The sequence below is a fragment of the Tasmannia lanceolata genome, unplaced genomic scaffold (assembly GCF_043159265.1).
Source record: "Tasmannia lanceolata isolate RefF3 unplaced genomic scaffold, GAP_Taslan_0.1 ptg000008l, whole genome shotgun sequence".
Taxonomy (NCBI): Eukaryota; Viridiplantae; Streptophyta; class Magnoliopsida; order Canellales; family Winteraceae; genus Tasmannia; species Tasmannia lanceolata.
Window position 1 is genome coordinate 70,074,654 of NW_027518685.1, and position 26,050 is coordinate 70,100,703.

At 39.2% G+C, this 26,050-nt stretch overlaps 1 protein-coding gene across 1 annotated transcript; it reads right to left on the bottom strand.

Annotated features, from left to right (window-relative positions):
* Positions 1-24,617, bottom strand: LOC143883804 (uncharacterized). The gene is made up of 4 exons (XM_077387101.1): positions 24,536-24,617; positions 9,848-9,925; positions 9,488-9,628; positions 1-284 (listed from the first exon to the last, which is right to left on the bottom strand). Exons 2-4 carry the CDS (start codon positions 9,912-9,914, stop codon positions 115-117), a joined length of 378 nt encoding a protein of 125 aa, XP_077243216.1. The 5' UTR covers positions 9,915-9,925; positions 24,536-24,617; the 3' UTR covers positions 1-114.
* Positions 24,618-26,050: the final 1,433 nt, after the last annotated feature.

Sequence of the window (26,050 nt, forward strand, 5' to 3'; positions counted from 1 at the left end):
ATCAGTTTGCTTTTCAAAAATTGAAAAAGGGTGCAGCTGCTGAAGATCCCCAGATACCCTAAGGCCTATAACAAAAGCGTATTATATGCATCATCATTTCGGATGAGAAAAATACTATTGCCATTCCGTACCTGTTGAGATACCAATTGGGTTTCTAAGATTATTATTTGATAAATCTAAATCTTCCAGGGATGAAAGGTTTCCTAGACATGATGGAAGACTTCGATCATCAAGTTGGTTGCCCGAGAGATGTAGAGTCTTGAGTCTCTTCAAGCTGCATAAACCTACAAGAAAATGATGAAGACAAAAACATATGAGCACATTTAATTTATTACCAAAAAACAAATTCCTTTCGATGCAAAGGAAAAAAATCAGATTTCTATATTACTTAAAAGAAAAAAGCTAAAAAAGTGATTCTCAGGCCTTGTTTTCTTTTGGATAGACACATTGTGAGATGCTAGGAGTGTCCGTTTGGAGTGACACTTGGGTTTTTGGAGAACTAAAGCAATGCTGACGACATAAACAGATTAGATCAATCAAAGGTGGGACTCATGACCACCAACTTCCCTGCGATGATGCCTGCAGGGAAGTTTAGCATAAGTTGCCTCAATAGTAGTTTTTGATTATGTGTGGGCCAATGGACCCACGTTCTATTTCTTCCCCTTTTATTCCCTTTTATTTTTTTTTCGTTTTCTGCATAATTTGTCCAAGAAAAAAATTATTTTTAATAGCATTGATCTATTAAAAAATGGACCCCACCTTACAACAAAAATATGTTGTTTTATCTAAAACCGAATAGACAATTGAAGGAAGAAAAATTTGTTACTTTTGCCGAGGGTCTTTAACCAGCCCTCGTTTTTAAGGTTTCTGAAAATAAAAAAAGTTAACTTTGTATTATTATATTTTCATATCCTACATGAAGACATATCACTTCCCGTGCCCGGCACTTGTGCCCTGTGGATGTGATCTGTTTTGTTAACTAACTGGCGAACACAAACCTGGCCTATTATTGTTTGCCCAAACCTTGATTGAATGATCCGAGCACTTGAGTATTAGGCTTCATTAAGGTTTTACCTATCATAAGCTAAAGCTTTGATATTTATAGTAGTTAATAGGGTGAATGTGATGACCATTACGTACAGGACTAGAACCATATGGGTTTTCCTCATCATGTTTCACCAGATCAATGATCTTGATTCCATACCCTTGTCCCTATGTATGACATGATGTTGACCCTAGGCTTGATCGTAAGACTCGTTTGAGGTTTTGTTTGAGCGATGTTCTGTTTAAGGACTAGTCTCAAAAGGCTAACCTGCTAATTTTCTCTTATAATACAATACCTCGATTATATGAAGTCTACAAGACTGCGATATAGGAACTATGGTTGCAGATTTTATCACAAGGCTTGGAGTCGTGCACTCATATCTCTAGGCTATATGTTATTTATTGGGATAATTCTCCAGTAGGTTTCTTCTCTAAGAAGAAAGAACAGTGACAATGACAGTAAGCATAATTACATAAAGTATCATCTTGTTAGAGAGAACATTAGGGATCATCAGTTGGCTGTTAAGTACACATACACTGTGATGATAGTTGCATACTAAGTGACAAAAAAGGCTTCCATACATATCACATTAGGGGCATGTAGAGCATATATCATTGATTAGTTCATTTAGGCCCTATTTGTTTTGGATTTTAAGAATCATTTGTGAGTCCAGAACTGATTATTGGACTCAAAATTACACTTAATTTTTAGTCCAGTAATTAGTTTTGAACTCACAATCCATTCTCAAAATCTAAAACAAACAGGGCCTTAGTGTTTGATTGCGATTACGAGACACTTTTAAATTTAATGTTGACACTAATTTTGGTGATTCGTATCATATGCAAGGTTTTAAATTTCGTTTTCGGCGAAACATTTCGATTTCAGACCGAAATCTTGTAAAAATATCATTATGATTTTATTTTTATTTTTTTAATATCGACCGAAATATCTAAAATTTTGGTGTCAATTTCAGCGATTGCGGTTGAAATTTTGGCTATTTCGGTGGAAATTTCATATATTTCAGTGGAAATTATAACATTTCGGTGTATATTTTTAAAATTTTGGTGGAAAGTTGGTAAAAAAGTCCAAAAATGAAATCTTGTAAAGAAACGACTTCATGGGAATTTCGTTTCGGTTTGTGCCGAAACCAAAATATTTTGTTTGGCCAGAATTTAAAACCATGATCATATATAAAGTATATACATTTGGATATAGTCAAAGGAAGATTAAACACAAGCACAAAATAAAGTTGGAATGGAATGCATATTAGTTAGTCTTATCATAAAGAGTGCACTACATAAAGTACTCATAAAAGGAAATCATTATTTGTGTGTTATATGGAATGCAATGCTCATTATTTGGGTATTTGCTGCCATGATCTATATATTTAGTTCTCTTAACATGAATGTACATTTTCCCTAAAAGACTAGACTAAAGAGATTATCTGTTAATGGAAATGATGTATGCCCATACTTCATAAATTTAAAGTGTCCAAAGCTCGGTCTTTTTTCCCTAGAACATAGAAGTGTCAATATGGACCACTGGGAGAATGCTGGAATAATCTCTCATGAGATCTAATAGGGTAGCCGACATTGCCAGTTAGATTTTTTATAATTCGTGTTTAGGATTTTTGCTAAAATGGATTTTAGATAAATTAAAGATTAAATCTATTCGAAGTTCAACTTTAGGAAGGAAGGTGTGTTTCACTAGGAGGATTAACCCTAATCTCTTTTACTAATATGGATTTCTGATTGATGGGAGCAAGAGATATTCATATCTCAGAATTTCTTTTGATTTTTCTTTGATATAACAAGGTAAAGCCAAAGATTCTATTGAACTGATGCTTTCTAACGCTCTATGAAGAGCTCCGCCCTTTATATTAGTACCGCGCAACTACTCATTCTTAGGCGAACCAACCTAAGCTGTTTGTTTTCTGGTCAGACACCGGTCATTAGGACAAATCCTTTCGAGAGACCATTTTCAATGGTAGCACATATCATAAAGCAATGTCAATATGATCACCATGGCAAGAGGTACGATCAATTTTCCAGTTTTTTATTTGACTTAGATATTAACACAAATTTCTGTATCACATCTATGAAAAATGCTAAAAATGTCACCCTTAATTTTTTTTCCCTTAATGGTTACTTTATGCCCTGTTGACATGATCTACTCCGTTTGATCCAATCGAAGGACAAAAAATATGACCCATTGTTGTTTGTTCAGCCTTGATCAGATGATCCTAGCCCTTGATTTATTAGTTCTTGTTAAAGGTTCTGCTAAGAGAGGCTAAAGCTTTAATATTTAATTTGTAGGCCTTAATATGATGGATGAGATGTCCATTAGGCTGGGGACTAGAACCACATGGTTGGCCTCATGGCCTCATCGTAGTTATCTAGATTTTGGAGGGTTCCATCCCCTAGAGTCTGCGCTTTCAGATCGATAGCCTTCCAGTCTTCCAGAACTAAATCTAGACTATTGACCAACTTTGACGCTTCCATATGCTCATTATAGATCATTTTGCCCTTTGCATAGAGCAGGCAAAACTGTGGATCACTTTCTCATCCACTGTAAGTATTCTATTCTTGTCTAGGCTAAAATTCTTGATAGGTTTGGAATCTATATGTTCCCAGTCATACTGTTGATCTCCTCGGTTCTTGGTTTATTGTGCCTTGGCCTAGGAAAGGCTAATTTTATGGAAGTTAATTCTCTTAGCCGCAGTCTGGGGATTATGGATGGAATGGAATGCTCACGCAATCAAAATCATGGTCAGAAGCGCGTCCTACTCATTTGAGAGGATTATGTTGCTTACGATCTATTGTGCTAGAATTCTCCCTTGCTTTAAATTATACCCAGGCACAAATATCAGGCGATGTTGGGGGGAAATTTTCATGAGTTTGGATCGACAGGTGTTAACGGCTCCTAGATGGTCCCCATAGCCCGGTTGGGTGAAGCTAAATTTCAATGGTTCTACATTTGGCAACCCAGACCCGACCGGCATCGGAGGCCTTATTAGAGACAAGACTGGTGATACTAAGAGGGCCTTCTCTGGGCCTTTTGGTATCAAGGAATCTAACAAAATAGAAGTGAGGGCTGCTTTCCAAGGCATTAGACCGGTGGCATGGTTTTAAATTTTAGCTGAAATTTCAGATTTCGGCCAAGACTGAAACGAAATTCACAATGAGTCATTTGTTTTACACGATTTCACTGAAATTCCGAACTTTCATTTTCATGCTTATTTACAAGATTTCCACCGAAATATTAAATATTCCCATCGAAATTTTAAAGATGTCTACTGAAATTTCCACAAAAATTGTCGAAAACTCATCCAAATTTGCAGAAATTTTCATCAATTTTTTTACATTTCCACCAAAATTTTGAAAATACTGAGAGGTGGATTATAGTATAAACCACGATGAATGCATGAAACTACTCAAGACAACTAAGCGAAGGACTAACGATACCATGCGGAAGGAAACAACGAACAACACAAAGAAGAGACCAACCGACCAATCAATCACCAACGAAGAAGGGTGAATAACATAAAAGGAATCGCCAATAATACTCCTACAAGGAGCAACACCACTCCAACAAAGAGGGTCATACTCCATCAACCAAGAGACGACGACAAGACAGAAAGGGAAGAACAACCACCAACGAGGAAGGCGAAGCTACATCATGCGGAGACGACAACAAGATAACGATAAGACAAAAACAAAAGAAGGATACAACACACTAACCACGGAAGAACAACCAACAAAGTAAACCATTGTAGACACCCTATTTTGTTAAGACATAACTAATGATAGGTTGTTACGATGATGAATCCTATGATGAGTCACAAAGCTTCTCTGGTCTTTCTTTTGATATCTCTCTCAGTATTTCTCTCGTTTTTCCAAGACACAAAGTTACCCACACACCCCAAAACAACCCAGACACCCAATACCCAAGACAACCAACCACCAAGCCTACATCCAGAACCATCCAAGTTCACCAAAACCTTCCAAAAGAGCCCTGAATTGGTCAAGCAAAGGTCCCAAGGATAAAGCCCGATAGCTCGGCACCCGCTTTTTAAAGCAAACACAACACTCTGAAGATCCAAACACCAAAACTCAGTAAAAGTTCTAGAAGAAGCCATTTCTGGGAACCATAACCACCTTTCGGTCACCAGAAACCACTTTTTGGGAATCAGAAATCACTTTGGCTACTAGGAACAACCTTCCTAGAATCAAAAACTACTTGTAAGGCAACCTTCAAACCATCACAAAAAACCATGAACTCGGGACCAGCTTCTAGGGACCCGAAACCCATTCCTGGGACCCAGAAACCACTTTCGCTCACCAAAAACTGCTTTCTGGAAACCGGAAACCACCCTAGGTTACCAAGAAATACTCCTTAGGAACCAAAGATCATATTTGGCTAACAAAGACATTTCACTGGAAACCAGAAACCACTTACCAGCAACCCAGAGCAATTGACAGCGTTTCGGTCGCCAAAAATCATAAAGTAATTGCCAAAAGTCACTTTTTCCTTGCTCAGGACCATTTTTCGACAATTGGAGATCATTTTGGGACACCAAAACAACTTTTTCAGAACTGGCTAGCATCCCACAGCCATAAAACCACTCCCAGAAACCCGAAACCCATTTATGGTGCCCCAAAACCCAAACCGAAGCCCCAAGACCACTTTTGGGTGGTGGGACCCACCTCCCCTGCAATTTTGGGGGAGGCTCCTATGATTTTTGTGCCTTCCAAAATCATAGGGGGAGGCCCCCTACAATTTTACTTGGAAAACCTATAAAATGGGATCTACGCCTCCTCATTTATCATCCCTTTCCCATCCATTATCACCTCATTTTCACTTTTGCTCTGGTTTGTCACCCCCCCTATTTGATAATCACACCCCTTTAGAATATTAGCACCCCCTCTTTGATAACCACACCCCTTTAGCCTTTAGCACCCCTTCCTCTTTGATACTCACACCCCTTTTCCATTTTGCTTTTAGAAAACCGTAGAGAGAGATAGAGAGAAAAAAGAGAGAAAGAGAGAGAAGCTTGGGGAGGTTTCCAGAAACTAATCCTAACCAGTTTCGGTCGAAATCTCTTCTGATATATCACCCAGCGTCGGATTTCTGCCAAAATTGCCTCGGATATACCACTGGACGTCGGAGTTTTGCCAAATTTCTAAGGATTCGAAGCGGCACCAACCATTATACTAGTTATAATTATAATTTTATGTACTTTCCTTTACAAAACCAGTAGCGAATAGGTACAGGGTTTGGGGATCCTCTGGCCCCAAACCCAGATAAAATTCCTTGAATCCACAAGGAAGAAGATAAGAATCTTTGAATCCACAAGGAAGAGAAAACTGAAATAATTTTATTCAATTCAAGATTATCTAATACTCCTACCCTATATTTATATGCCCTAACGGCTTACAAAATAGAAAGACAGGAATAGTCTAGAAACTAAAGAATAGCCTAGAAATTAAGATTAGTCTAGAAACTTCTAACTTCTTCCCAAAGAAAACTCAAAATAGAAAGCTCAAGAAATAGCAAAACCATCCTACATCAGAACACTTCTTCTTTCCTTCTTCTTTAGGATCTTAGCTCTAATATCATGTTAGAAATGAGGCTAGGGTTAAGAGAGGAAGAAGATGAGGAATGGAGAGTCCCACTAAGGATCTCTCCCAAGGATATGATGTATATATAGGCCCAATTAGGGAAACATGTGTACAAATACTTCAATACCCCTCATCATACACATAATACCTAAACTAACCTTACATACTCTTCGACAATCCATACAGCAAACAGTTTGGAAGTATCATTTTGGACTTAAACTACAAGCGAACTATTCTCACAATCTAAGGCTTGATCACAGAAGGTTAACATCTTTGGGGCCTGATTTGCCGTAAGTCTTGCACTGTAGAGGATATACTCGATCAATTAGAATTCAACCAAAATTGCAGCAATCTTTCTCTAACAGGAATTAAAGCCTGCAGGAGGAACATTTCAGCTACTATTGCTACCCAAAGACAACGCAATTTCGTTGTCACAGATTTCATAGATCAGTCCAGTACCAAGTCACAGTGACTTGTCTTGGTGTTTCAGCTGAACCAAAAGCATAGCATCATGCTAATAGATCCACCATACGTGCCTCCTTTTAAGGGTTACATCTACTACCTTGACTGTGAGGATGATTGCCTATGGTAGATCAATGCACTTGAACCACATAGAGACGATTTGGCATTTCAAGGAGAATGTGACACACTTTGCTAGGAGCAAGTGGGAGCACTGGGCGTGGGAGCGCCTTAACAAGGGCGAACTCCCATTTCATAGATGGGAGGAGGTGCGCGATCTTTTCATGAGGGAGTATGCTCCCAGGGCGTACCGACAAAGACAGAAGGAAAAGGCATGTCGAAGAGAGTTTGAGGCCTTACAGTTGAGAAAGAGGCGTGAGGCAGAAATCTGTCGCAGTGAATATGAGGATATGCAGTTGATATGGAGACGTGATATCTGCTCTCTCGTTGATCCATTACAGCTGTGATGGAATCCATTCTATGCGTCTTCCTTTCTTCCACATGAGGCCAAGGTCACTGAGAATGAGGCCGATGGTGAGAAGGGAGAGACGGAGGCATCTGTGGGGTTTAAGGTTCCTGTGACTTTCGAGGAGGCAAAAGGGCAGAGTGAGGATTGCTTTGAGGTCATTTCTACTTGTGAGGAGATAGAGGATTAGCATGTTACTACTGAGGATTCGAGTGTGTGGAGATAGGGGAGTATGACATAGAGTGAGATTTGGGACGACTGTGACACACAAGGTGAGATTTGGGAGGATTGTCAGTCCGACTTCATGAATACAGAGGAGTACTCCACAGAGGATGCTGGAGACTCGATGGCAATTGCAGAGGCCAGCCATATTATGCCAGGGGTTTGGGCAGTGGACGACCTAGATATTGAGATGACAAGGAACAATTTTAACTTAATAGAGACATTCTTTCATGATCCTTTCTTGATCATGATAGAACATTATGGCAGAAACATTTGAGTCATGAGGATAGCCTTGGGACAGAAAACTTATTTGAAATTCAAGATGAAGATAAAGACAAGGTACCATCAAAAGTAGCCTGGTGGTGCGATACACCATATATAAGGAGGCAAGGTGTTGACATGGATCGGCCTCGGGCGAAGGTCCATGTTAAAGAAATCTTTGTCATTGACCCGGGAGTTGGCTTCATTGCCTCCTTTTGGCCGAACAAAGTGGACGGATTCCCGAAAGCCCTAGAACCAGTCCGCCTTGAGAAAGATGCGAGCATGAGAGGAAGCTCTTTTTTTCGGGTGTGTGTGTGTGTGTGTGTTGGGGGGGGGGGGGGTGAGTTTGATGTAGACACGGGGATGGCCAACGAGTGCGGGTTTTTTTTTTTAGCATAGAGTAGTCGTAATTTTTACTTTCCTTTATGTGTACAGGGGATTAAATGTAGTAATGTCAATGTTGTAATATGAGAGCCAATATGGGGTAGAAAGGATGGTAGGGCATAATCGGTTTGGAGGACTGCTTGTTGAAATGCTTTGGGGGCTACAAGTTTGCCATACCAGCAGCCATGTGGCAACTAGAGGGTTCCATAAAGAGCTTTGAAAGCACAAGAACACACCATGTGTCAATCAATTGGGAGCTTAGAGAAAGGGGACCATTTGGGCAAGAAGGGACCACATGATTGGGAGCCTTACAAGAAGCCATGTGGCATGCCACCTCAGCAAGCCAACTGGCTTGAGCTATCACAAGATGGCAGCAACTTCTAGAAGGCTTCTCTCCCTCTATAAATAGAGAGTTTCATTTTTTGCAGTTTTCGAAGGTAAGATTGGAAGTTTTGGTGAGAGCTTGGAAGAGATTCCTTCCAAGTAAGGTGGATTTCATCTCCTTTATATTGAATTTCTTTGAATGTAATCAGTCCCAAGCTTGTAAAATTTCTCTTTCAAGTTAACTTTGAATCAGCAAGGGTCTTTGCCATCTCATGTCATCTCTATGTTCAGATGACATGTGTGAAGAGAAATTAAGGAATCTCCATTAGCTTCCACCTACTAAATCAGTTCTGCATCCATAGTGATCAGATCTGATGATTTCCCTAAGCAATCTGTGGGCTAAGAAAACTAGAAACATGTTCTTTAATGAGTTGGAGTTCACGTTCTGTTTTATGTCTTTCTTTTCAGCAGATCGATTCCGAGTTGTTATTGATAAATCCTCATCCATAACAATCTTCCAAGATAGAGTGTGCTGTTTCTCTAAAAATCAAACTTGGATTTTGACCTAAAACACCCCAGTCCATAGAGATCAAAGTTGTTCAGCTTAAGACCCATTTCCTACTCACCTATTCCACATCACTAATTCTAAATGGAAAATTTACTCTTTGGTTTTTCACATAAATGAAATGGCAAAATGCAGAATACCAGGTAAGTCTCCTTTCAGGTTATTCGCATCTAAGAACAAGCGTTCCAATGCAGAGAGATTGCTCAGTAGACACGATGGAAGTGCTTCAAAATTGTTGCCGCTAAGATCCAAAATTTGTAGGTTTTTCAAAGCACATAATCCTGCAAGAAATGAGCAAATTATAGTGAAAACAAGCTTTTTACAAATGAGAAAACTAAGAAGAAAAGAAGAGAAGATGTTTCATACAAATCATAAACATGATTCAATTTCCATCCAAGGCATGTCGTTAGAATATGATTCTATCGACTGTTACTCCACTAAATATTTATTGGAATTTTTGTATGTGTGTGAGTTTGTAAAATTCGATCTAGACTCGATACCTGACAAGGATTGGCTGCTTTGGTTTAGCATATTGCCCCCAAGATACAATATCTTTAAGTTTTTCATTTGACTGAACCCTGCAAAAAGGAAGAGATGATGAGAGACTGAGGTGTTGATGACTATATTTCCTCCCCCTTTATAATAAGGTCACTGATATATTTATCCCCCCCCCCCCCAAAAAAAAAAAAAAATTCTCCTTAGTGCCCAAATCCAACCCACTATGACAGTGTACCGTCCAGACCATAGGATGATTCAAGCGGTCCATTTGATAGGCCACATCGTAAATAGGTTGTGCCCCAAAAAACCTTTTCCATATGATGATCCTAGCCCTCAGATATAAAGAGAAATTGCTTATTATGGAAACCTCTATTGATTGGAGGGTTGTGATCATCCTATGCAAATGATTTTGGTGGCACAACCCATTTAAGTATTTGGCCCATCAAATGGACGGCTCGGATCGTCCTATGGTCTGGACGGTACACTTCATTTTCAAAAATATGGGTGGGGCCTAAATTGGGCCTTAATATTACGGTACGAACCACACCATAGGATAATCCAAACCATGGACGGCTTGGATCATCCTATGTTGTGGGCAGTACGCTTCAATTTGAAAAATATCAGTGGGGCCTACGATTGCCGATTCACGTAGTTGATTACCCAGTAAAAGAACCGCCCCATCCGTTTTTACTCTTTATCCAGTTGGGCCTTAATGTTACTGTACGACCAACTCCATAGGATGATCCAAACCATTCATTTGATGGGCCACAATGTAAATAGGTTGTGCCCCAAAAATCATTTCCATAGGATGATCACAACCCTACAATCTATAGAGGTTGCATAAGATGTAGTTTCTATTTAGATCGGAGGGCTAGGATCAGCCTATGGAAATGATATTTTGGGACGCAACCTATTTACGTTTATGGCCCATCAAATGGACGGTTTGGATTATCCTATGGTGTGGTATGGGTGGGGCCTACGTTGTTCCATTCCACCAACGGTTTCCGTTGGGCCCACCAACTCTTCCTGTTGTGTGTGTGTGTGAGAGAGAGAGAGAGAGAGAGAGAGAGAGAGAGAGAGAGAGAGAGAGAGAGAGAGAGGTCAAATGGTGGGAAACGTGGCATATACGTTAAAGCCTAACGTTTAACGTTAGCCAGCCGTCGGGGGGGGGGAGAGGGGGGGAATATCAGCGCCCTATAATAATACTAAAAAAATATATGGGCCTCATGCCGGTAATGATTGTTCGATATCACTGTTTTCAAATCACCATTTGTCCATTGTTGTTTTTGTTCTTTTTCCTTTCGGAGAATTCCAGAAAAATATATAGGATGGTAAATCGATTTTGGGTGCGTTTGGATCGCCGAAATCAGGAATTGGTAAGGGTATCTGATACTGGTTTGGGTGATTCCATCGTTTGGTTGCATTTGGCAAATGGAATGGGAAACGATATTTGACTCCGAGCGGAATTAATGTGGGAATATTAGGCGCGTTTTGATACCCACCCAAGGGGGCGGTATTCTGATTCCGGGAATGGAGAGAAAAAATAGGCGTGAAATCTCCGCTCGATTTGGGCTTCTAATATTAGGATTTTCCTCTCTTAAACATCCTTCTCTCGTCTCCTCTCCTCTAACTCTCGTCTCTAAAAATCAACCTAGATTTATCCACGCCGGCTCACTTTGCAGATCAAATCCAAGTTCTCTCTCTCTCTCTCTCTCTCTCTCTCTCTCTCTCTCTCTCTCTCTCTCTCTCTTATATATATTTTTTTGTTCGAAACCCAGATTTTTGGTCGAAAAAAAGAGAGTGAGGGTTCCTATTGATGTAAAAAAAGAAAAACAGAGTAAGGGTTTCTTTCCTATATGTAAAAAGAAAATTGGTGCTATTTTTCTAGTTTTTGGTTTTTATTGATTTATATTTCCATGCTTTTCTTCAAGCTCTGTTGGCCTTTTTCCAGAATTATGAGTTTTTTTGTTTCTCTGCTTTTTAATTTCAGCACTCTCTTTTAATGGATTTAAATTGATTTATGTGGGTTGGGCCAACAACCAATATGCCTGAGAGGAGTTTTTTGAATCATCTCGTAAAATCATCTCCTGCACTTATAACTACCAGCTCTCTCATCATTCTTTCGTTTGTACAATTTATCTTTCTGGCTTTGGTTATGTGAAGCAGGTTTATGAATATTATTCATTTGGGAAACAATAAATTCACTTCTTTTTCTTCCTTTGACCACCCCTTTGTAGTGTAAAAGGGTAGTAAAAAATACACCAGTGGTGGCTGGCCCAGGGAAAAAAGAGGACGGATATAAAATATGTAGCGAGGTATTCCCTCTTTGGGAGTCCATTTATCATTGCCCTTTTATAAAATATGTAGCGAGGTATTCCCTCTTTGATGCCTTATGACTACTACAAACATATGGGACCCAACTGAAAATGAAAGGACATCTCCTGTAGACGACTTTTACTCCTAATGAAAAGGATAAGAGAAGGGTGATGATGAATTCGCACCGTGCGAATTTATCGTCTCCAAGAAGATCGAAAATCTTCATTTGTGGGACCTATCATCCTTGGATGGAAGATGAAGAGTAATTGATACGGTTGTGTCTAGTGTGGAGTGCGGGTCGGATTGTATTTAATGTCTACCAGTGAAAAAGCAGTCGTGTTGACAGAGATTTAAACAATTAAAATTTAATAGTCAATGTCATGTCATATTCACCACATGACCATCACAGTCACTTGTTAGTAAGTCTCTCCTTGCATCCAATGATAATAGTCCCACATGACTCAAAGTATACTCCACCACAGGATCTAAAATCCAAGAGATATTTTGGTTATGATGAAGAGGTGTAGTCATTTTTTTTACCTTCCAATTTGCTTTTTTAGGCCACTTAGCAATTGGAGTTAGGGAGGAGTAGGGCTGGTTCGACTTTTTATTCTATCACTTTTCTCAATTGCAAACAACATGGGTTGCCGACTTTACTTTTTTGTCTATATATTTTTGTCCTTCACCCATCTACTTTCTTTTTCTCAGTTCCATGTATATTCCTCTCATGAAAAGAACACCCCACCAAATGTCTATGTCGTGCCATATACTCCACTAGTGGGACACCCATACGACGGGGCGACATAAAAATGTAAGTTTCAGATTTTTTTTTTAAAAGCTAAAGAGAAGAAGATATGTTTGTACAGAAGATTAGGACTGACTATACCCAATTGAGAATTAGTAGTAAAATTATAGATAAGGAAAGTAGATTTTTTAAAGGAAAAAAAGCTATAATATAAGAAAAAATACAGAGAGGTGGTGGTGATAGAAAATACCCTAAATCAATAAATAAATAATCAAACAACAAATCCATCGTAATCAGCCGCATGCAATATGAAACAAATCAAAGGTCCTAATGTCCACCTCAAGAGAATAATGTAACGGTAATTACTCTCAAAAGCTCTGAACATTTGTCAATCAAACATAGTAATTGCATGAAAAATAATAATTGCATTCCACTAAAAACATATAGTTGAAGGGTTGAAATAAATCAATAATTTTAATTCAACTAATATCATATAACCATATGAGAGAAAATAAGAAGTAAAGATGAGCAAAATGGGGATACAGATTACAATTTTCCACTCTGAATTGACATGAAAAGTAAGAGTAGTTCCCAACTCAAGCAGATAATAACCCATAGAAAACAAATCTAGAATCTTAAACACCTAAGAAAGAACTAATACATAAAGGTTATCAGGTTCTAGTTAACCATGTTATCTCAATATCCTCCAAGCATACAATCAAAGCAATATATTGTAGTAGATTTAGAAAAGAGAAAACGGATTGCAGAGGGAGTGCCACGTGGTGCACTCCCATCATCTAGGATTCTGTTTTACATTAGTACGTAATCCATTGCAATGCATGGGTCGGGTTGGAAATCATTTTAGAATACCCAAAAAAATCCCTATATTATAATAGATATGACCATCTCAATCACTCATTACTAGGTCTCTCATTACATTCAGAGTGAGTTTGGTTGGACAAAAGCCGGGGAGGCTTAGGGATTTTGCTTGGCATTTGGGTGCCACGTCAGCAAAATTCTTCATTTTTAGATGCCAATATAGCATTGAACTCTCTGGAGACTGCCTAGGATGTCGTCTGGGTAATTATTGCATGTCTATTGATATGACATTCTTGTCCCTTGAAACATACTAGAATTTTGCTTGTAGATGTGGCTTTGTTTCGCTGAAGGTAATTACCATAGTTAGCAAAACGCTGTTCTAAACTGCGAAATTTTGAAAAATTCTCGGTTTTTTAAGTGGCCGTATAAAACGGCGGGGGCATTTTAAAACGGCGTATTTTTATAGAAAAAGTATTAAACGCCAATTAAACATTTCCCCCCCATTTTTTTCCCATTTTTTCGACCTTTTTCCTACTTTAATCCAAATGGTTCACGCGTATCACCACTACCGTACCTATTATAAAGTTTATTAGGCAGAGAGAAGTAGTCATTTGGCATGTATGCATGTGTCAGTCGCCGTTCCTTTGGATCTTCAGGCGTCGTACTGAGTCACCATTCAATGTTAGTGAAATGATTTTCCAACCCATTCTTTCCCAGCAATTCCACCATTGTTTGTCTTGAGACTTTATATGGTGCCCGACCGTCAAACAACAAGGGCGGAGAGAGAACCCCTCCACCCTTGATTTCTGATGCAGCAAAAGCCCCATTTTTTGACTTTTTGCTGGATCGGAAATCAAGGGCGGGAGTTTTCTCTCTCTCCGCCCTTGTTGTTTGACGGTCGGGCATCATATAATTTGTCTGTTTGTCTTTTTCTGATAATTAATCCATTCTTAACAATAAGGAGTGGAAATGCAGTCATTCTGGTACACTGAAAATAAGACTATAACAAATTGGGAAATGATATCACCACTACCGTATTTTGATGATGGCACTCCTAGCATTATTAAAAAGTACAGTATGGCCCCCACCATAGGATGATCCAAACCGTCCATTAAATGGACCAGCCTAAATAGTTTGTGCCCCAAAAATCATTTCCATAGGTTAATCCTAACCCTCTGATCTATAGAGGGACTGAATATTAGAGGCTTGATCTCTAGATCAGAGGGTTAGGATCGACCTATGAAAATGATTTTCGGGGCACAACCTCTTTAGGCTTTGGCCATCTAATGGACGGTTTGGATCATCATATGGTGCGGGTCATACTGTACTTTTTAATAATGCGAGGAGTGCGATCATCAAGATACGTAGTTGTGATATCATTTCCTAGCAAATTTTATGACCATTTTTAAAATAAAAATGGGAGAAAATTTTGTTTCACGACCAATGAGGATTTGGAACTGACAAACAAAACATGTGAAATAATGGAAAGGAGGGGGGGTGAAAGTATGAATGTTTTTGCAATTTGAAACTCTAAAAAATAAGGCACAAATTTGTTGAAGACACCCGCTGATGGGCATCAATTTTAAGAGCTTAACCCTTTTCTAAATGAGAAAAACAACCATTTTGTTAAAACCAAAACGTATTAAACTCGTTTTTTTCATTCAACGTATTTTTGGCGTTTCCGTTTATTTGACTGTTTTTTTACTACGTTTTTTTATATCCAAAGCCGTATTAAACCCGAACTTTTCCCATCCCCTTTTTTTGCCGTACCATTTTTTGCTAACTATGGTAATTACCTTGTAGATTAGTGGTATAATTGTTTGTGTATTTTCAAAATAACAGTGTTTTGAAAAGGTTTTATAAAGAAAAGTGCATTTGGTTTGTAAAAGTGGGTGCTTTGGAAAAGTGGTGAAAAGTGCTCCCACGTTGGATGTTCAAAGAGTTGGATAAGGGTATACATAGCGTCACCCACTTCTCTCTATTGTTTTGTTGCACAGTGGGTGGACCCACGAGATGGTGCAATGCACCGTCCGCACACGCGGCATGGGCTGTAGGGCGCTAGTGGCATTTTTTTGGCGCACTTCGTATCATCGCTAAGAGTGATTGGAGTGCTTAAAATTTACCAGATTTGATTTGGGCCGTCCGATCAAGATTAGTTGATCGGTCGGATTAACCATGGATTGGTCCCGTAGGTGGCCAAATCTACCATTGGATCAGTCAAGATCCCATTCGATCGGGTTGGGCCATGGTTTTGGTCATATGGGTGGTCGATCTATCGGTCCAACATGCTCCAACGGCTAGTGCTTGAGCGAGTGCGATCAAAGCACTGAATCATGGTGTAACGACTAGTGGGTGATCGAGTGTGATGAGGACTGTTGGATTCTGCCCCGTCTTGTCCCAACGATCAAGAGCCAAAGGGTGTAATCCACACCATGGATCATTGATCTAGCAGTTACGGGGGATGGATATAGGTTTTACAAAAACCAACAATCACTCTAGGATCGATCTGGACTGTAGAATCGTGGATGTGCGCGATCTACTGGCCATATTTCAACCTGCATTGAAAAGGTGCTCTACAGGGGGTGCAAATCAAATAGAAAGGTTGCCAAATTCTCTACGAAAATTACACTTGTGGGACTTGAGTTTGAGTAAATTAAAAGCCAAAATTACTCTTTTGAAAGTTTATCAACTTTGTTCTTTGCTTTCTTTTCACAAATTCCATTCTAGTGTACTGTTTTTTGCAGAAACAATAACCGGTGTCTAAAATACTTGTTTATCCAATGGTGATTTAGGGTTTGTTTGCGCTCAGTGCAAAGCGTCAACAAACATTAGATGTAAACAACACCGGGCTTAATTGTATCGTGGAGGCAAATTCGTGATACCCCTTGCACACTAACTAGTGGGGGCAAATATTATCTTAAGGAAAGCGACAACGCGCCTTGAAGCATCTCTTTCTTTTCTATTTCCCACCATCACAACTGACATATTTTCTCCAACAATAACTGGTCAATAGGGAGGAGACAAACATTTGATTTACCTAGAATTTACCACCTAGAATTGTGATAAGTAGTGTTTGGTTGCAAACCTCATAGAGTAATGAGAGGGGGTCTCATTACTAGTATATATAGGAGAGAGAGAGAAGGAGTGAAAGAGAGAAAAGGCATTATTCTCCAAGCCAAAATCCATCTTTTTTGAAAATTTTGGCTTGGAAGTTATAAGGAGAGGACATGGATGCCATGTCACCAGACATGACTTGGAATGTATAATAAGAATGGGACATGGATGCCACGTCACTAGACATGCAATAAGTACCTGTGAATCTTTTTTTTTTATGGGTAGTACCTGTGAATCTTGTCTGGTAGTAACCAGAAATTTCGATGCTACATTGGCAACCAAACAAGAGATTTTGGTGATGTGGCACCCTAATGGAAAGCAAAACCCCTAAACTATCCTGGTTTTGTGCAACCAAACACACCCGAAAAAGATGGAATTTTGCTTTAAATTTTTTGGGAGCAATGTTTTCTCTCTCTCACTGCATTGGTAGTGACACCCCCACTTATTCCCCTACTCTACGAGTCTATGCTGCGCAACCAAAAACTATTAACGACTATTCTCCAAGGTAATTCCATTCAAATCCAATGCTTGTCTCCTCCATGTTGACTACGTATTCGACTACTCTTTGAGTCCACACCACGCAACCAAACAGACCCTCATAGAAATAGTTCAACTAATTAGCATTTTTGAATTATCTAAAGAATTAGATAAATTGCATATATGTTAGAAATGTATTTTACTTATACATCTTGCTAACAATTCAAAGTTTTCCTTGTGGGTTCTAGAAACTAAGAGAGTCAAGACTCAAGATAATCTCTCTATGGCATGCTATACACTCCACGTGACAATCCCAATCACTCTTGGAAAACACTTCAAAATGGCATCCCGTGCCAAAAATAAAGGGATGAGAATCACCAAAGGATTTGGATATTTTTATCCTTTTTTTAATTTGTGGGGATGCACGTGTAAGATCTTATGTGTGCAATCATTGATCTAAGATCTACGGCCTCGATTGAAGAATGGGATTAAGTGTGAAATTACTGCATTTACCCATTGCTACAGTGATCACTGAAAGGTATAAGGGTAATCACTGTATCTCATCTCTATTAGTGTAGCCCTAGATTCACTTGAATCCGTTGATTAAATAGATTAAGTCAACTAGAGTTCTATTGTGGGCGTGACTCTAGGAGATCTTTATCTATAAGTAAACTAAAGGGGTTGGTCTCTGCTGCTGTCTAATCTGTCATAAGGAGATCTCCCCCACGAGAGATCAGGCAAACTATTCTTTTGTATTCTAGTTTATTTGCACAGCTTTATTTGCATAGTTCTAAAAGATCTAAAGTTTAACAGCTGGTATTAGAGCCAACCATGGAAACCTAGGATTGATTAGAGAGAAGGAATCGATTTTGTTCTATTTTTCCAATCACAGATTAAGTTTCGTTTAGTTTCGGTTTTTATTTTTCCTTCATAACAATAGAACTGGGATTTTGTTTTTTGTCTCGGCCGTCTTTGACAGTTCTGTCTATTGGAAACCAAACCATAGAAAACCCTTGTTGTTGTTGTTTTATTGCCGAAATAAATATATAAGGGAGACACTAGATGTAGCTCCGGCAAATTTACGCAACCACCGGAGAGCCATCGGCTACGAAAGGGCATGCTCACGGTGGTGGCTGATTTGCTTCGGCAATGTCAAAGCAAAGTAGCCTCTCTTTCTTTCTTTTTTTTCCCTTTCCTTTTGTGCAAATATCACCCCTCGATCCGGTGGATTGGCCATGTTTTGGACGGCGTACCGGAAAGGTCTCATGCGTTGGGACCAATGGTGGCGTGGTGCCGATTGTTTTACGGATCTAAAGAATATAACTAGGGCTGCAACAGAGTCGGGTTGGGTCGGGTTTTTCAAAATCCTAGCCCAACCCTGGATCCCATTATCTCGGCCCTGACCCGCCCTGACCCTTAGTCAGGGCCGAAAAACCTCAACCCATTGCCCGCCCTACAGGGCTCAGTGCTGGCCCTGGCCCGCCTTGATTGGCCCTGATTGGGCAGGGCCGGCCCTAATTGACCCTAGTGCAAATACTTGTTAAGAGTGCCAAAAATAAAGCAATCACTTATCATATAGAACAAAATGATCAATAAACAGAGAAAGGGAACAAAATAAGACAATATGAATTCAACAACATGACTGGCAACAACAGAGACAATTAATAATAATAATCTAAAGAAATATCAATCCAAGATAATAGAAAACATTAGCAAAAGAAACATGCACAAATGGTTCAATTCTATAATAGAAAACGTAGGGTCGGACCGGGTCAGGGTACCCGAGGCATTAACCCAGAACCCGACCCGACTTGAGTCAAGGTAAAAAAAAAATGAACCCTGACCCGCCCTCAGGGTTGGAAAATTCAGCCCTGACCCTCTTCGGGCTCAGGACGGGTTAGGGCTGACAGGGCAAACTTGCACCCCTAAATATAACAATATAACATCCCCTGTTTTTTTAATATGTCCACCCAAAACATGTATAAACACCAAATCGTGTCGCACACGGAAGTGACATCTGGGCTTCTTATTTAGTAACCAGACACTGACTTTTCGGTATTTCCAGCCCATCCCAATTTTTAAAACTTTTTTTCTTTTAATAGCTAAAATTCCTTGATTGTCGGCACTACCTGTACGGTTGAGATGAAACCATTTCATTTTATCAAACCTATAATTTCTTGGTTCGAGAGTCCCGTGTAGAAGCCACGAATATGATATTATCCATATCTTGGACTCGTTGATAAAAGATTTCTCTCCGGATTTCATGGTATCTGCCACCATCCAAATCTCTCCCTGTTCCACAGCAGACCTCAAATTGGATGCACGTTGTATACAGGGCATGTTAGACACATGGTTTGGACCATTGAATAAAGAATCAAATGACTTGATTATTTTACCGTTCTAGCATAGCTTCTCTATATGCAGACTCGATGTCTTTACTGTGATCAGTTTCAATGAATAATTAATTGTCTATAGGATGTCGCCCAATTTTAGTTTTAATGGCTGCCTTTTAATAAGAATACCCTTATATGCATTCAGGTTATCTTGAGCCCCACTTTTGATACTTGCACCCAATTTTTCTCACAAGACCAAAGTAAGCTTTGCCTTCTGTAGTTCGTATTTTCATCAAGCGTGGAAGAAATGCCGCATCAACAGCCTAGTGAAAGCCATGGGACCCATTTTACATTGGTGGTTTAGATGATGCAATAAAAAAAAGGAAGTGAAAAGAAAAGACCATAACCTATCAATATTAGCACCCACACTACAAATACATTAAGAACCATTTTATTTAATTTTTCTTTACAAACTGGTAATCATAAAGTGAGAAATCCTTTAAATAATCAAATGCTTGTCCTATTCACATCACCTGGAAAGAGTTGGAGTGGGTGGTTAATGTTACGTGCTTGAATATGGGCCCACATATATGGCCACATCATCACTAATAATTAGGAAAGGTTGGGTGTGCGTGTATTGCCTTGTGTTATCTCTTTTTATTATGCTAGGATATTAATTAGAAGTTAAGATAGTTGATAGGAGTGATTGCTATTTAATAGGGATTTGATAAGGGAGTTACCTATTTAATAGGTGAATTGCTTATTTTGGGGGGATTTCCATGGGAGTATCACGATTGTAAACAGTATTATTTAAATCTTGTAGTAGGCATTGAAATGTGATGAATGAAGAAAATTATTTCCAAACGTGTCTTGTGCACAAAGAAGGATTGATCCTTCCCTCGAAGTGGATCAAGAGGCCGATCTTCCCTCTAAGAAAATCAATCACGTTACGATCCGCATTGGGTACGTAACAAAGTGGTATCAGAGCAAGGCATGGATGATCCAAGGATGACGGTTGGAAGCTGCGGTGCATTCTCTTGCGATGGGACAAGAGAGAATGATCAAGGAGATAGAGGTGATGTTTTCTGCTATGAATGCTCGGTTTGACGAGATGACTTCTACGCGTACGCGCAGCCATGAGGAAAGCTCCAACAACCAAAACCGTAATGGTGGAGGTAGACCTTATGGCCTTTATGTGACATGTGTTTCAGGTTTAATGAATTCTTATCTTCCCAGGTAAAAAAAAAAGCGAAAATGCGGCAAAAGAAAGGTGTTTATCAACGTTGTCAATTCCGACAAGACCGTCGTCGGAAAATCCATCGTTCTTCTCAACCTATCTAACACCACCAAGAAGATCCTCATCCACGACTATCCGTGCGTAAAAAATTTCAATCATTTCAAAAATCACGGCGAAGGACTTTTGATGAACAACGTGGTCAGATCGGTTTGAAGATGGAGCTGTCTCAACTGTTGATGACGACATATTTGACTAATCGCAAGACGAAGTGGAGAAGAAAGGGGGTGAGAAAAAAAGAAGAGGAGGGAAGAGTTTTGGAAGATCCTACGCAAGATCTCGGTTCTCACAACGCTTAATCTCCACCTTTGAGGACAAGGGTCTTTTCGGGGGGAAGGAATGCTACGTGCTTGCATATGGGCCCACATATCACTAATAATTAGGAAAGGTTGGGTGTGCGTGGATTGCCTTGTGTTTATCTTTTTTTTTATTATGCTAGGATATTGATTAGAAGTTAAGTAGTTGATAGGAGTGATTTCTATTTAATAGGGATTTGATAAGGGAGTTAACTATTTAATAGGTGAATTGCTTATTTTGGGGGGATTGATTTCTTTTCAAGAAAGGAAGAAAACAGAGGAAAAGGTTAAGAGAGTTTAGAAAAGAAAAGAAAGATTTTCATTCGTTCATTGATTTCATCATTACACGTTCATCCCTTTTTATACCCTGTCAAACAGTTAATACAGTTGGCACTTTTCCTAACTAAGACAGGAATGGTCATCTCTTTCTCTATCCATCTAACATGAGAATATGAGAGTCAAGAGACTTCCACTGCGTACTACACACTCTAAATCACTCATCAATAATTCATTCACCTTACATTAAAGGATGGTAGGTCCCACGCTCATTATCATTTTGTGTAACCTTTATTTATTTATTTTCTAATTATTTAAAGAAGATGCAGGTTTATATTATATTACAAAATGAGAATTAGATCAAAGAAACTTTTGGTCAATCTAGACCGTCAAAAAACTACAGAACTGTCCATGATACTAATCACGTCAAACCCTACCAATGGATTATCCACAAAAGTGACCATTAGGATTTGTTTGAATATAGGCTCTGTTCGGATTGCAGGAATTCTCTCTGGAATATAGAGGAAAATGATATGGCTTATTTAGCTGAATACCATCATAAATTGAAAGTTCCATTTTCATTAAAACTTGAACGGGTTGGTTCAAGTTATTTTAATTTTTCATATAAATCTAACAAAAGAAAAGAAGGAAAAATTGGAAAAGTTTTTCCTTTCCAAACATTTTCATAAAATTCCTGCAATCAAAACGAGGCCATGCTGATTTGGTCGAGATTGAACAAGGTGGAGGGCATATACATTTTGTAAAACATGCGTGCAAGAAAATTTTCGGACGGTGGTGAGTTTCACCTTTGATTAATCTAAACCATCTATTAGGGTGGGCCCCTTCTTGTCGTCTCAAATTGGCCTGGTGATCTCTAGAGTTGGGTGGAGAAAATTAAAACATTAATTTTCATATGATCTATTAATGTATAAGATAGGGCTGTTTGGACAGGAATTTACAGTTTGGGGCGCAGGGGGTGGGGGGTGGACTACTTTACACTTGGCTGCATTGGTCATTGGGGGACCATGGCATCTAAACTAGCTAAGCAAACATGTAGAGCCATGGATCATAAAAGAGATTTTGCGAGTCATTGGGGGGAGGGGGAAGGGGGGTGGGGGGAGGCGTGGCCCCCTCATTCTATATGTTCCTCCTCCTATGCAAGACCCAAAAGTTTGCAGTTAAAATTAAACTCGATCAAATAGTATTAAAAGTTTACCCTCATATGCAATCCAAATGACGTCCCTTAAGCTTGTGATAGGATACACAATTTCACTAACTCGCCTTGTCTTGTACTATTTAACCAGCTGTCAATGGTTATTACAATTTCAGAAAAGGGATTTGCTAGCGCCCATCGCAGAAGGCATTTTGCAGAGAGTCTGTTGCATGAGGGAGCAGCCACCTTAGATGAATTAAATGAATAAGACAAAATCTGAGCATTGGTGGCTGCTCTCTCATGCATAGGGGCGGCAATGGGGCGAGGCGGGGCGGGGCCGGATGTTGTATTCCCCGTCCCTATCCCCGCCTCAGGGAAAATTCCCCATCCCCACCTCATCTCCACTTCGGGGATGGTGGGGAATCCCCGTCCCCGCCCTGCTAGGAAAATCTATTCCCCATCCCCACCCCGCACACGACGGTGAAACGTGTTTGATGGATTTTTTAATTGAAAAATTCTACTAAAAATTCATTTGAGAAAGATATTAGGGAAAATTTAAGAATACCAAAGGAAATTTGTTCGATGGCAAGTGCAGCTACACAAATTAAAAGCGGCAAACCCAAATTTATTAGCGAAAAATTCAATTTCGTATTGGGATAACGGGGCGGGGCGGGGGCGGACCGGAGCAATCCCCATCCCTGCCCCGTCCCCGCTTCGGGGAATTTTTCAATCCCCGCCCCATCCCCGCCCCCGTTTGAATCGGGGAATCCCCGTCCCCACTTGAATCAGGAAATCCCTCCCCGGTCGGGGCAGCGTGGATCCCCTCTTTCGGGTTTAATTGCCAGCCCTACTCATGCAACAGACACTCCAGGAAATGCCTTATGCGTTGGATGCTGGCAAATCCCTTCAAAAAAAAATGCTCCTAGAAGCAAATTAGGAAATAAAAGACAAAGTAAATTAGTGCAAGTAACAAAGCGCGGTAGTCCCACTTCCGACATCAATAGCCTTCTTATAAACTGCATATTTAAAAGTGGTGGTGGGGGGAGGGGAGGCTGATATCTTTTTTTTCTTTTTCTTTTTGGATGAAGTAGGGTGTCCCCACCCCACTTTGTAGAGTGGGACTAATTCCCTCCGTATGCGCGCAATAACCCGTAAACCACGCTCATCTGGTAAGCCTAGGGGGATTCGAACTCTCGTCTCCGGAGAGCATACCCAAGACTTTAAGCCAAAGAGCCACACCTGTACGGGTGGGAAGGCTGATATATATATATATATATATATATATATATATATCCACGACAATGTTTTGATAATGGGGAAAACCCTATATCCACGACAATGTTTTGATAATGAGGAAAACCCACCTGGTTTTACATTTTTTTAACAAGCTGTACTTTGGTCATTTTTATGTGAGAGTTGCTTTGGTCATTTTTCTAAAGGAGATATACGAGTTATGCACAGCTAAAAACAAATAAGGTGCAAAATTTTAAAGTAAATAATTCACAGTTGTAAACTTTTACGCACATTTTATGGCAAAACAACTTGACGCTCAAAATTAAGGAAATATAATATGATTGGATTTTTTTTCATGGATACTTCCTGATAAATTCACACCCAAAATTTCTTCCATTCGCCCTTGGCTCAAAACTGGTAACCTGATTTTTGGGGAGTCAACAAGCCCAAAACCTAGTTTCTTAGAGTTTCCAAACTAAATTCTTAGTTTCATAGGGATTATAAATCTATACATAAATTCATATATGATTCTTTACATCAAACCTAACAATCTAAATTATAATAACAAGTCTAATTAGATCCTCGTTTTAGGGTTCTTTTTATTCATCTAATCAATAAAGATCATTAGTCTTACCTCGATCCGAGATCTCTCTTTCCAAATCACATTCTTCTTCTTCTTCTCCACGCAAATCTACTCTTACGGCTGGAGCAAACGGTTTAGGGTTTCTTAATGGTTGTGAAATTCTCCTTAAGAGGTTATTTATAGGCTTTCTAAGGAAGCCCTAATTCTAATTAAATTCTTAATGACCGAATAATTAACAAGGGGGGACGAATTTTAAAAGAAGGGGTAAATTCGGGTATTTACAACACACTCACAGACAACAACACCCCAACAATACTATACGTGTGTAAACCCCTCATATTTTTAACAAGTTTATCTCCAAACTAAAAGCCCTCATATATATATATATATATATATATATATATATATATATATATATATGAGGAAAGTGTTTCTACTCGGTCCCCTAGATAAGCTTATCTACTCCTCCCTTTAAAAAAATACAGTGGGCCCACGCTGTTTGGATGATCCAAAGCATTCATTTGATAGGTCTTAACATAGATAGGGTGTGCCCAAAAAATCAGCACCCTATCTAGGGGACCGAGTAGAAACACTTTCCTCTATATATATATATATATATATATATATATATATATATAGAGAGAGAGAGAGAGAGAGAGAGAGAGAAGGAAAGGTGGAAGGTGGATCCAAAGTCTTCCCAGTCTTCACCACCTCACCGTTCATAAATCTGGACCGTCCAAATGTCTAAAGTAGAAGCTGAGCTCACAAATAAGGGAAAAACGCGTAGTAATAATGACATCTCATAAAGAGTGATTTTTCTATCCATCTAACATGAGAGTCAGTCAAGATCGAGAATACTTCTACTGCGTGCCTCACACTCTAAATCACTCATCAATAATTCCTTCACCTTGCATTAATGGATGGCAGGTCTCACAATCATTATCATTTTGAGTAACCTTTATTTATTTATTTATTTTCTATTTATTTAAAGAAGATGCAAGAAAGATTTCTGTTGGGAAAATGTTTTGATAATTTCACTAACTCACGTTGTCTTGTACTATGCAACCAGCTGTCAATGGATATCACAATTTCAAAAAATGCTATTGAAGCAAATTATGAAATAAAAGACAAGGTAACTTAGTGGAAATATCAAAACCAAGTAGTGCCAAAATCAATAGCCTTCTTATAAACTGCATATTTAAAACTGGTGGGACTGATATCTCCACAACAATGTTTTGATAATGAGGTCAACCCACCTGGTTTTACATTTTTTTAACGAGCTGTACTTTGGTTATTTTTATGAGATATGAGTATTTTTGTCATGAGAGAGTTGCTTTGGGCATTTTTCAAAAGGAGATGACGAGTTATGCACAGCTAAAAACAAATAAGTGCAAAATTTTAAAGTAGACAATTCACGACTGTAAACTTTTACGCCTAGTTAGAGAGTCAATCTTTCAGGAGTCTGTCCTATCATCATAGGGGTTAGGGTTCTGTCCAACCTCTCGTCAAATCATGTGATTTTTATCCACTCCTGCAAGGTACAGGATGCTGTCCAACCCTTGCAGA